At 43.4% G+C, this 13,749-nt stretch overlaps 1 protein-coding gene across 1 annotated transcript in view; it reads right to left on the bottom strand.

The window, feature by feature from the left end:
- The window catches only part of LOC111155309 (laminin subunit beta 4), an 88,503-nt gene that overhangs the window by 57,393 nt on the left and 17,361 nt on the right, over nt 1-13,749 (bottom strand). The window contains exons 10-13 of the mRNA XM_022515452.1: nt 8,550-8,729; nt 6,074-6,183; nt 3,884-3,963; nt 3,165-3,315 (exon numbers count right to left, since the gene is read on the bottom strand). Of these exons, the coding sequence (XP_022371160.1) occupies nt 3,165-3,315; nt 3,884-3,963; nt 6,074-6,183; nt 8,550-8,729 (521 nt within the window). The remainder of the gene's footprint in view (nt 1-3,164; nt 3,316-3,883; nt 3,964-6,073; nt 6,184-8,549; nt 8,730-13,749) is intronic.

Genomic DNA, 13,749 nt, shown 5'->3' with positions numbered 1-13,749 from the left:
CATCATTTACAACTTTTCACCAAGGCCACCAACTGAAACGTTTCTTGTTTTCAAGTCTCAGCCCAGATTATTCTACCTGTGCATTTGACCTGCTCATAAAGGATCACTCACTCTGAAATTATAACACATTTCATGAAGCAACTCTCCTCATCATATGGGAAGCTGCCTGGAAATTAAAGATGCCCATGCTTAGGTTGTTTGGAAAGTTAAATTAGATAATGCATGTGAAGCGCAAAGCGTAAGGCATTAGCAAAATGGAAATTTGTGGGGTTTTTTTTGTTTTGTTTTGTTTTGTTTTTTTAAGATTTTATTTATTCATTTGACAGACAGAGATCACAAGTAGGCAGAGAGGCAGGGAGAAAGAGGGGAAGAAGCATGCTCCCTGCTGAGCAGAGAGCCCGATGAGGGACTCGATCCCAGGACCCTGGGATCATGACCTGAGCTGAAGGCAGAGGCTTTAACCCACTGAGCCACCCAGGCACCCCAATTTGTGGGGTTTTTAAAAAAATTTTTTAAAGTAAACTCTACTCCTGACCCCAAGATCAAGAGTCGCGTGCTCTACCAACCGAGCCAGCCAGGGGCCCATGGAAGTTTTCTTAGTCACAACAGCAAGGGCATAGTAAGCACACAATGCATAATTGTTATATGAATGCACAAATAACTCATATCTAACTTAAATCCTTTCTGCCACAATTATCGATCATGTTTTCAGTGAAAAGGAAATTATTCATGATGCTATTTTTTAAACACTTAACATCAGTTCCACCGTGAATTTACTTTCCTTTGTCTTACACAGGATTTTCTAACTCTTCAAGCAATCTTTCTGGCTCTTTAAGCCTGTTTTATAGCCTTGATTTTTTTTTTTCCTTTTTAGCCATGGAGAGAGGAGTAAGTCTTCACATCAAACGCTAGTCTCAGTTCAGAGCTACATCCCCACAGGTTATGATCCTATTTAATGGATTGCTGGCACCCGCCACGTGGTGCACAGGGAATAAATGGTCAGTATCAGTCCGTCTACACTAGATAATTACATCTGCTTTGTGTTTTCTTATCTGAAACAATGGGAACGATTGTATTTATAGTAGTGTGGGAAAGACAACACTGTGTGTCCCTTCTACTGTTTCACTGTTAGTTACCACGTTCACAATGCTTCTGACACCGATGTGCGGGTTTATTCCCACACCCACCAAGTCTCTGACACCATTTGAGTGTCCTATAATTTAATTCAGTCCTGACACCATCTCCCTGGATTCAGCGTCAGATGCCACAGGTTAAGGTCTCGGTCCCGCTAGACTGCCCCACCCTCCTTCAGAAGCCGGCAGAAAAGCCAGGTTGTTCCTGGGACTTCTGACCAACCAGCTATAAAGTGGGATTCCCATGACTCCCTCCCAGAGCTTGATAATTTGCTAGAGTCGCTGACAAAACTCAGGGGAACACTTAAGTTTCGCAGTTTATCATACAATAAAGGATCCTATAAAGGATACAGATAACAGCCAGAGGAAGAGATACACAGAGCAAGGACCGGACTGGGAGGTTCTGGAAGCAGGAGCTTTGGGTCCTGGAGTCGGGGTGCACCAGCCTCTTGGCACATGGATGTGCTCACCAACCTGGACATGCTCTGAACACCATACTTTGGAGATTTTTATGAAGCTTTATCACATAGGCATGATCAATCATTAACTCCATCTCTAGTCCCTCTCCCCTTCCCAGAGAATGGGTGAGGGGTGGGGCGGAAGATTCCCAGCTCCTAATCGTGGCTGGTTCTTTTCTGGTGGCCAGCCCCCATCCAGAAGCCCATCAAGAGTCACCTGATTAGAACAAAGGACACTCCTATCATCCAGGAAATTCCAAAGGATTTAGGAGCCCTTTGTCAGGAGCCAGGGTCAAAGACCAAATATTAGAACAAAAGGTGTTCTAGCACTCCTATCACTCAAGAAATTACATGGGTGTTAGGAGCTCTGTACCAAGAATCAGGGGTAGGAACTAATACATATTTTCTATTACTTTACAATAGTTACAACCTAACTATAAATACCAATATTACTTTCCCAAAGGTTTTTTTTTTTTATTTTCAGTCACCATCATAAAGACAAAATTAAAAACTGCAAAGAATGTGGACATAGAATTGTTTCACTTTATTCCCCCCACCACAGCTGTAAGTCTAAGTAGGGACAGTAAAAGCCTCTTGTCCCCTACCCCAATTCCAGTCAGTAAAAGGGAATATTCCAAGCCTCCTAAGGGGCATTTGCATCCCTCCCACCAACAGTGTCCAGATAAAGAAGAGATCACAAGAAATGGCTTCATCGCTGGAACCTGGATGAGTTCCCATTTCCTCTCCAAATCCCCTCTTCCAAACCGACCTTCACATGCTTTCTCTCCTTGAGACCTTCACCTCGCATTACCTTTTCCCTTGTCACATTCCTGCCTGCTTGTGGCCGGTGTCACATGCTTGAGAATGTCACAGGAGTCTAACTGGTATTTTCTCTAATCATTCCACGTGTGTGTCGGCTCCTCTAATGAGACTTTTAGAAAAGTATGTTTAGGGAAAAGACCCCACAGGACTGGGACTTGAAGGAAACGAGGTAGCGTGCCAAGTGACATTTGCAATCACACACTCCAGCGAACATGGCTGCCTTCAGCGAGAACTGCTAAGCTGAGACTGGCTTTAGGAGACCAGAGAACACAGCGTCCTTGTCAGTTAGGCGCCTTCCTCATTCATTCATTACAGAGTCTGTGACGTTCCTACCATGGGTGAGGAACTGTGGTCGGCACTAGGGCAACAGTGGTGAATGCGATGCACTTCTATCTTTCCCACTCACAGTCTATAGTGCCATGGGGAAGGCAGACAAGTAGATGCTCAATAAACACGTCCTATCTGATGGGTACATTGAAAGAACAAAATTGAAATCACAACTTAATTCAATTCCCACTTACATGCCAGGCTCTGCTCTAGAACTAGACTATGGATATTAAATAAAATGCAGACTCTGCCCTCAAGAATTTCTATAATCTTCAGTTCTATGATAAATTCAACTCTACTCTGATCTGCATATGTGGGCAAAACTATTCTTTTCGACCTTACCCTTGATCTCAAGGGTGTGTTATATGTATGGACTGACACACCATCGGATCAAATCTGTAAGGAGACTAGATGAAATACGAACCAGAGGCGCAAGTCCTTCCAGTGGGGTGGCCTCCTCTGCCTCATAGAGATAGAAATTCAAAGGAGCAAAGAAGTAGCCGGGGGCCGGTTCTGTGCAGCGGCGGCCAGTGACATGCGGGCGGCATTCACACTGTCCATCCTTGGGGGAGCACCTGGGGAAGACCAAATCCATCAGGCACAAATGTTGCGGGGGGAGCGGGCAGGTATAAAATGAAGGCAGGGGGTGCTGAGCTCAAAGACCTCTGAATTTGGACCCACTCTTTGAATCGATCAATCAGTCATCTTGACGAGGAAGTTAGGAGCCATGGGCTCCATGTGTCTGGTCTTGAAAAGCCAATCCAGATCCACAAAACCCAAGTAGCCACTTCTTTCCTCTGATTCTGCTCTAAAGACTGCAAAAAGGAGTGTAGGACCTCTCTTTACAGGATGGCAAAAAGTTGGTGTTTTAGGCAGGTCAAGTCACACAAGGCATCCATCCTCCCACCTCCTGGGATACCCAGGGAGTAGAACTGTTTCTCTCTTCCTTAGGAACATTTCAAGCAAAATAAATCAACTGGGCTGTAGCACATGCTTCAAGATCATCGCCTTTCAATGCCCTCTGCTTGTCGAGGAATAAAGTCCATTCCTGATGACTACAAGCAAATCGGGATAAAATATGCTTTTACGTGGAAATGTGAGCGAGGACTATAGGCACAGAACACTGTCGTTCATTTGACTTACACGTTGGAATAAGCACCTCCAATGTCGCAGTCGCAGGGAGAACAGCCGTGGAGGCCATCTTCCAGTCCCCAGTATCCAGCCTACAAGGAGAAAATGCTCAGCCGATTCTAGCCCTGAGGAGATTCGCTGCTCTGAAGTGTAATATTAAAACCAGTCCAAGTCTGTTGACTCAAGTCAAACAGCCACACGGCCTGGGCAATCACCCAGCCTCTCTTGCCTGCACACTTGGTAATGATCTTGGAGGACACATATCTCCTATTTCTGGGACTCGAAAGGAGGGGGACAGGCGGGTTGTCTGCGGATGACTCTGAGCTCAGATGTGGCGGAAACCATGGGGTCCTCTAGCAGTACCAATTTCAGACCAGTCTGGGGAGAAGGGCTTTAGCTGATTCGCAACTGCTTTTGTAAAACCGATAGGTTCCCTTACCACAAAATCATTGGGGATTTTTACCTCTACAGCCCCAAAATGTTTGGGGATAAAAAAAAATTCAATCAAGCTTCTTTTGAGATCTTAGTTGAATATCATAGTTCAGTAGGCTCACTTGTTTATAAATAAGTCATTTTGGCACAGTAAACTCTATGTGAGAGAGTCAGCTCTGTTCGAGACTTTTTTTTTATCATTGCAACATCTTGACCTTTATTCAATATAAGCAGCTGGTGAGATACAAACAACCAGTTCTTAAATCTGATAACATTTACTATTAAATGCTCAAAAAAAAAAAAAAAAAAAAACCCCAAACTTCCCCCTCAGATCTCCAGTTAACACACTCAGAAAAAATTAAGTTCTTAATAACAGTAGTATCAATACACTTTTTTTTTTTTTTCATTAGCTTGGTACAATTTTATGCCTGATTTTACTCAAAAAGATTTATTTTAAACATTAGAAGTTGACATAACTTGTTACAAAACACAGGACAGGACTCTTGATATTTTTCCCAAAACTAAACATCAGTTCAGGCAAAAACAATGTGCCATGACTGGCCTTACTCAGGATGTGGGTGTGAAAACTCCCCCGGTCCAGGCATGCTGGCATGCGGGATGGGGAGCGGGGGATGGGGAGCAGGTGAGGGGAGAGGGGGCCTGGCGCAGGTCAGGAGGCCTGGGCGCCACTGGACACAGGAGGAAGTGAGACACCTGCTGAAGGCGTGGGCTCAGCCACCATGGACAAGCCCCCCCCCCCCCCCGCCCCGGGGTGGCCCTGCCCAGTTATTTTCCTGCTTCCTTCTCTGTCTTGTCCCCACACGGCCACGAAGTTGGCCCGGCCCACCTTGCTTCATAATTTCTAGGTCACCTGCCCTGTCTTAGAGAGTTCCCGCTTCGCACGTGCTTCCTGGATTTCTTTCCCCACCTCCTGTCCCCATTCCTCATGTTTTCAGTAAAACGACTTAAAATATTAGCACAAAACTATGTTGTAATAGGCATATGTTTCTTATTTATCAGCTACATTTCTTCAGACACATCAAGGTCACTGTTCTTTTATTAGGTTAAACTTTTTTTTTTTTTCTAAAATGTCATGGTGGGCTGCCAAGATTGGAGAACAAAGGGATGAGTTGGATTTGAACTCCCTAACTGCAGGACACATTTCTTACGGCGTAAAAAAAGGTTTTCTTTTACTAACTTTAGACATATGTGCTCATATGTTTAGAGGAGTCTGTGAAAAATCCAGGAGTTTATTTCCCACAGGAATCTACAGTCCATGTAAACCTGTGGTTTGGGGTTTTTATTTTATTTTTTTTTTGAAATGAGCTCGTCCAAAATATTTTTAGGCAAGGAGTGGTAGGGGTGGTAAAGGGAACTGTATGCGAGAGACAGAAGAAAAGGCTCCATGATCTGGCCGGCTGAGAGAAGGGAGCAGATCAATTGTCACAGTCTATCCTGCTTGGCGCTTTCAGAAGAACAGCGCATAACACTTCTAACATCAGTGCCTGGGTGGGTTCAGGCGAATCTGGTAAAAGTTGGTGTACTGGTGAGTGTTTAACAACTGGCTCTCTCTGGAAGAATTATAGAAAATTCTACTGTTTGCTGGTTTCTGTAGCTTTAACAACTCTTCCCAGGGAAGTCTGAAATACATCAGGACAAAGGAAGCAATTAACAAGACCAGGTCTTTTCTGGGCAATGGCAGTAGAAATCCCATACATACAAGGAACATACAAGGGAAACATACACGGGAAATCCTAGGCAAATACATACGGTGCATTCTTCACAGTGTGGTCCTGTGGCAAACGTCTGGCACAAGCACTGCCCCGTGTCTACATCGCAGGCTGAGAGGCGAAGACTCCCGAAAGGGTTACAGTCACAGGCTGAAAGCACGGCAAACACAATTATTCTTGTTTTTGTTGACCCCATTCTTGTCCTGAAGAGCTCACACTGAGCCAAATGCATGGCCCCAAGAAGAGAACAGCCAGCCTGCCTAGTGTATCGTCTTGTTGCACGATTATTGTGGTGCGTGTACCCCCACATAGGAAAGCCAGGGCCAGATGCTTGCAGAGCGCCCATGCGGTTTTGCTGGATGACACTTAGGAGACAAAGGAAAAGAAGTTGTGCAAGCAGGGCCAGGTGGCACGGTTACCCTAGTGATTCCAGGGGTGGGGTCAGATTGCTTGATGCAGGCAAGCGTTTCTGAGGGTCCTGGTCGTTACCGATGGCTCCTTTTGTGGCCATTGCATCTAATGTCTTTCTCCTCCCTCTCTTCTTACTGCCTAGTTACTTTCTCTTTTAATTGTCTCTCTCCTCTTTCTCCGCCACACAGAGGCATCCCTGAGTCCTGCCTATGTTGTAAAGGCTAAGAAATTTGCTACCAGAGCAAGATATACATTTCCCCTGCAGGAAAAAAACACTGTTTGTGGAAACAACCCAAATGTCCATCGGATGATGCTGAATGGATAGGTCATACGTGGACTCTCCACACAATGGAATATTGCTCCGCCATAAAAAGGAAAGAAACACAGACACACACTGCAACATGGACGAACCTTGCAAACATGATGCTAAGTGAAAGAAGCCGGTCACAAAGGACCGCATATTGGATCATTTCATTTGCATGAAATGCCCACACTGGGCAAATCTACAGAGACAGGTTGCCCAGGGCTGGGGGAAAGAGGGATGGGAGGGTGGTAGTTAGTCATGGGGCTTCTTTTCTTTTCTTATGGCAAAATACATTTCACCTAAAATTTACCATTTTTAAATACACCCACACTGTTGTGCAACCGATCTCCAGAACTCGATGCCCATGAAATACCATCTCTACCCCTTCTTCCCTCCCCCAAGCCCTTAGCAACCACCACTTTGTGTTTTCCATGGACTTAGCTGCCCTAGGTACCTCGTGGAAGTGGACTGATCATACAGTAACTGACCTTTTGGGACTGGCTTATTTCACTGAGCCTAACCTCCCCAAGGTTCATCCATGCTGCCGCATGTATCAGACTCCCTTTTAAAGGCTCATGAATATTCTGTTGTATGTATATGCCACACTTTGTTTGCTCACTCATCCATGGATGGACACTTAGATCGCGTCTACTTTTTGGTTATTGTGAACAATGCTGCTATGAACATGAGCGCACACTTCTCTCCAAGCTTTTGGGTAGATAGTCAGACGTAGGGTATAGGGTTTCTTTCGGAGGTAATGCAAATGTTCTGAAATTGACTCTGGTGGTAGCTATACAACTCTGAATAAACTAGAAATCACGAATTGTACTTCAAAGAGTGGATTGTATGGTATGTGAATTATAGCTCACTGAAGCTGTTACAAAAGAAAAAAAACAACACAATATTTGTCCTATTCTGGGAGGTCATCAGGTCTATACTGAACCAGGGAAACACTTGGGTGTGATGAGAGGTGTGATAGGAATTGGCTTGACCATATAATTCACTCTCTTGGAATTTAATGTTGCCATTCATCTCCAGAAGGTAGGTTTCTGCATGCTGCTCTCTAAACATGTAAATAATCTACAGTTCCTCACATGGGCAAAAATACAGAACATGATGCTGTGACCAAAGGGAAATTATTTCCCCAGGATTCCCGGGGGAATCTGCAGTTTTAGAAGACCTCAGGCAGCTCTAAATTTCTGTGATCCCAGGGCCAAGGGTCTCCCATTTGGCCCCAGAAAACTCTGAGGTTCTTCTTATTTCCCCGCATCCTCTCCCTTAGCTCTTTAATTTTTTTCTTCTCTTTGTCAGAGAATAAAGGACCAATTCCAGGAGGGGTATGAGACGAAAGGGGAAAAGTAATTTTAAAAAAGGAAAAAGAAAAGAAACCACCAATTGAAGATTGCTTAAGAAGTTATCAATCTATGCACAAATGCATAGTGTAATTTAATGAATCTGTATAAGAGAGTCCAAGTCAGACGACCATTTTTCTAAAGGTTTCGCAACTTGGCTCTGAATTTCTTGGCATTTTCCCATGTTTGGCCCCGTGGGGTAATGTGAGCGCCCCCTGCTGGTCCCTTGTGATAACCTCAGCTCACCACCAAGAGAAAAATCAATCTACTAAAACTTGTGGGAGGGTTTTTTTGTTTGTTTGTTTTGTTTTGTTTTGTTTTGCATCGCTTTAGAAAACCCAGAGGCTGGCAATACCTTCAGTGTTTACAATGACCGAAGTTTAGGGTTGACAGAGAGAGCCCCAAGCTTTAAAACGCATTCGGCTGTTAGACTGCCGCTGCTGACTTACGCTGACAGCCCACGGGGTCGGTCGCGTTCAGCCCGTGGTGGTTGGGCTTGCACCGGTCACACTTGGCTCCTTCCACGTTCTCTTTGCACAAGCACTGGCCGGCCACAGTCCCCAAAGCAGGATCAGACTGACTCACACACATGCCACCCGATAAGGTCCCGTCTGGGTCACATTCACAGGCTGGGGACACAGACCCGCATTCTCTTAGTTAATTGCAAATTGTGGGAAACCTGAGATATAAACATAGCATTTTACTCATGCTATAACTATTTTATTTTGTTTAAATAATTAAATATGTTTAAACAACTAGACTAGTGGGTGAGGGCTATTCAGATATGTCTCCCAGATTTCAGGCTTTGGAAAATGCTGAACAAATATATATATATATTTGGTTTTTTTTTTACAGCTTTTAAGTGATTCTAAGGTAAGAGGATCAGAGGAAGACTGTTATTATGAAAACTGGATATGAAGAGTACATTGATTAGTTTGGGGGGTGATGTAAAGGTTTTGGAGCTAGCTAGAGATGATGATCACAAAACTTTGTGCTGTGTTGTACCTTTTAAAATGGTTAATTTTATGTCATGTCAGTTTCACCTCAATGAAAGAAAGATTAAAAGAAGACAATAAGACCGCAATGGTGAGAATGAAGTCCAGAGGCAAGTAAGCATGGGACGCTATAATGTAATACACAAATACAGATATATATATATACACAAATATGCAAATACAGATACACACACATGCATATGTATCATCCAGGGTTGTGAGAAGTAAGAGAAAAAAACATTACATAAAATGTCTATCAAATCTCTGAAATCTGGTTAAGAAAGTCTGTCCTTCCCCATCACAGAAGTAAAGATAAATGCTCTCCTTCTCTTTAATTCATCCTTGCGGGAGCACCTTCAAGAAAGAAAGGGGGAGAATAGCAAGAAGGGTCTATATCACTGTTTTCTTTTTGGAAATCTGTTGGCAGGGCAGAAGCTAGGACGAAGAAATTCTGCAAAATGAGATAGTCACCTATAGCCAAGGAGCAAACAAAAGAACCAACCCACCCCTACCCTCTTTTCTGTTCAGCAGAAACTTGAACGACTACAGGAAGGAGTACGCTATGAAAAGGGATACTGATAGTATGAATAATTCCAGAGGGAAGCAATAAAAGGCAGAGCTTGATTTGAGTATAAGGAAGAGCTCTCTGACAGAGCTGCCCAGCAGAGCAATGGCCCCTCATTCTTAGGGGTAGCGTCCAGGAGAGGCTGGAACACGTCATTGTCTGACAGACTCTTTCAATTTTTAACTGTTATTGGATGGCGGCTGGTAATAAAATCTTATTATGGAAAAACAGCATTCGGTTCTGTTTAGTTTGGGAAAACCAGAAGTTTCTTTTAATTAAATACATTTGCTTTTAGAAAGGAAGGGATAAGCCGGATGCATTTTAGAAGTAGCCCAAAGGAAAAAGGTCAGCTTTATTTGGGAGACACTCCAAAGGGTCAGCATTGAGCTCCAGAATATAATGTAATTAGGTACAAAAGTATCCTTTGGGGAAAGGATGTGGGTGAGGAGGTAGTAACTTTACACAGAAATAACCCTGTGTCATGTCCTTTAGGATAGAAGTCCAGTAAAATTTCTTGGTGTCACACAGCTTAACTCCAGCAAACTCACATCGTCAGTGGTTGAATTGACCAAATCTTTGTGTTTTTTCCTGTATCACATTTGACTGTGTTTTAATCACAGAAGACTTAAAATTAGCCAATCTTAGGCCTGGAATCTGATCATGTAAATATTTAGGCTCAAACAAGGACAATTTGGAGAAAATTTATATGAGAATGCTGGCCAGTCTTAATAAATGCCATTTGTACATTCATACTCCCCCACACATAAACATGTACTTAGGGAAAGTGGGGAGTCTCATGAAGGTTGTTTTTATAAGCTCCTCATTTGTCTTTCCTTAAAAAAAAAAAAAAACCTCCTTGTTTATAAAGAACTACTTCTTTTTTTTTTTTTTTTAAAGATTTTATTTATTTATTTGACAGAGAGAGATCACAAGTAGACAAAGAGGCAGGCGGAGAGGGAGAGAGGGAAGCAGGCTCCCCGCTGTGCAAAGAGCCCGACGCGGGACTCAATCCCAGGACCCTGAGATCATGACCCAAGCCGAAGGCAGCAGCTTAACCCACTGAGCCACCCAGGCGCCCCAATAAAGAACTACTTCTTAATTTCATATCTGGGTACTAGTTTTCTTAGTTTCCTTCAGAAGTGACATCATTAATTCTTTTTTTTTTTTTTTTAAAGAATTCATTTATTTGAGAGTGAGCGAGAGCAACTGAGAGAGAGCACAAGCAGGGGGAGTGGCAGAGGGAGAAGCAGACTCCCCGCTGAGCAGAGAGCCTGACCTGGGGGTAGGGGGTTTGAATTCAGGACCCTGGGATCATGACCTGAGCTGAAGGCAGACACTTAACCCACTGAGCCCCCCAGGAGCCCCAACACGAAGTGGTTTTTAAGGAACAAGACTTTGGTTAACATGACTTCCTGGTTTCGTTACTTCTAATCTCTTTCCAGGTCCCTAGATTATCTGTTTCAAAACATTATATTTTCCCCTGATTCCACCTAAGAGAGCAATTTCTTCTTCTTTTATAAATGAATAGGGTTTAAAACAATAAAATACGTGTGTGTGTGTGGGTGGGTGGGTGCACGCACGCACATGTGTAAGGCAGTGGGGAGTGAATTACAGGTTTTGGTAAAAAAATGTAGGACATTTAAAGAAATTTTTTCTAAGAACTCATTTCTTTGTATCAATTTTAAACAGGTCATATAAGGGAAAATGTTATGCAGTCAGGTACCTACTAAGTCATCTTTTTTTCAAAAGCATTTTAAAATTTAAATTCAATTAATTAACATATACTGTATTATAGGTTTCAGAGGTATAGCTTGTGATTTATCAGTCTTATATAACACCCACTGCTCATTACATCACATGCCCTCCTTAATGTCTATCACCCAGTTACCCCATCCCCCAACCACTCCACTAAGTAATCTGAACAAAACCTTCGTTTATGCTTTTTCTACACTGTGAGGATTTAAAGCCTGAAATCTAGGGTGTTGTATATATTCAGGTAGTTTTGAATTACTTTTGTATATGACTTCATCTTATATATCATGATGATACAAAGTCTGAAGTTGTGGTTTTATAGCAAATCCTTCCCCCCAAAATAACAAAATATTGATGATACTGCCTAAGAGAGAGGATTTCTGGGTCTTGGGAGAGGCGACCTTCCCTGGGCCCTGGACATACGAACATTTTTTGCTGAGTGTGCCAACAATGCAAGGCCCTGACTGCTCTTCCCCCTGGGCCATTTCTCAAGGTTGTGTTTTCAGCAAGCTACCTTGAGGGATGAGGTAACTTCTTCCCCTGGACAGGCATGCTTCCCCTTGAGATAAAAGCAATGAATTCCCCAAGCTTAGTGTTCCTTGGCTGGGGCATAAACTCATTAGGTATGCGGGATCCACCTGCCATCCTTTGAATGGCCCCATGGGACTCAGGGCCTGGGGACACAGGAACACACACCCATACAAGCATCTTGTTGCTTGCTGTGTCATGAAGTCCTTTGCCTTCCCTCCTGGAGTTTCATGTCTTCCGCCAGCATCCATAAAACAGTAACCAGCTCCTTGTCAGTCTGTGAGCAGAGTAAAACCTCAGACCCAGGAACTGGCTCTTGATATTGGGAATCAAGTTGGAGCACTTACCTATGTGGTATTCAACAGACAGCGGTGCTGGGACTGGAGTGAGACAAGCGACTTAACGAGGTGCTCGCCACCACGTTAGTGCAAATGGCAGGTGTTAACCCCGTGCTTACGTCACTCAGAGAGAGACAGAGAGTTCTCCCTGAAGCTTTGGGACCTAAGTGCTTGGCTTGTCTCGCTCTAGTCTCGTTCCTGCAGGGACGTTCAAATGAAAATAATGAAGAGACAGCTTTTTGTTAGCAAAAACTGAAGTGGGACAAAACCCAGGGCTGGCCAGGATGCAGAGCAATAATACACACGCTGGTGTGGGTGTTAACTGGTACCCCCACTTAGGGAATAATGTTGTTATCATGTAACTGACTTGAAAAATTTCATACCCTAGTCCAGTAATTCCCTTCTTGGTATGGCTCTTAGGGACAGGTTTTGTGCATGTGCACAGGGCCACATATACAAGAGTGTTTTTTGAAACATCAAAAGAAAAATGGCCCAATTGATTTTGTCATATTTATGGAAGAAAGAGCTCTATGCAGATATTACACACAGATATTGAAACTGGAGACTGAGGGCTACGTGATAGGGATGAATCTCCAAAGTATAATGTTGAACAAAATAATCAAGGATACATACAGCGTGATACCATTTACCTGAAGTTTGAAGACATGCCAACATATATTGTTTGTACACAAGGACACGCAAAAATAGAAACACCAGCATTGTAATGATAATTGCCAAATATGTGAGTTTATCCACAGGAAAGTAGCAAATGGGGTAGGTGTGCACCTGGGGCCCAAGCAGCATCTGTATGTTCATCAAGGTCTTGCAGATGAAAGGGTAAGGTATGTTTTGACACAGCTGCTTGTGGGCATAAGGGTGCTTATTATACTTTTCTCTATTATTTGTATATGCATAAGATATTCCATTTTTAAAAGGGGAGATTTAAGACAAAATGAAAGATTTGTAAAGATTTAAAAATAAGAAGCAAGGTGGGGTGCCTGTGTGGCTCAGTCAGTTAAGCCACTGACTCTTGGTTTCAGCTCAGGTCATGATCTCAGGGTCGTGAGACTGAGCCCAGCATCAGGCACCATGCTCAGCATGGAGTCTGCTGAAGACTCTCTCCCTCTCCTACTTTGGCTCCCTCTTTCTCTCTCTCTAAAGTAAATGAAGAAGAAGAAGAAGGAGAAGAAGGAGAAGAAGGAGGAGGAAGAGGAGGAGGAGAAGGAGAAGGAGAAAGGAAGAAGAAGAAGGAAGCAGAAGGTAGAACGAAGAAGAACAAAGAAGGAAGAAGAAGGAAGAAGGAGGAAGGAAGGAGGAAGGAGAAAAAGAGGGAAGAAGGATGAAGGAAAAAGGAGGAGGAGGTGGAGAAGGAGAAAGGCCATGTTAGTTTATGCATCTTATCAGCAAAATTGAAAGGTCTACGGCCAGACTAATGTTGCAGCCAATTTCACTACGGATCTTCCTCGACTTA

Source organism: Enhydra lutris, unplaced genomic scaffold, assembly GCF_002288905.1.
Source record: "Enhydra lutris kenyoni isolate GAN:26980312 unplaced genomic scaffold, ASM228890v2 scaffoldscaffold40, whole genome shotgun sequence".
NCBI classification, from domain to species: domain Eukaryota; kingdom Metazoa; phylum Chordata; class Mammalia; order Carnivora; family Mustelidae; genus Enhydra; species Enhydra lutris.
The sequence above is the reverse complement of the archived record's forward strand: the minus strand, read 5'-3'. Positions and strand labels throughout refer to the sequence as shown.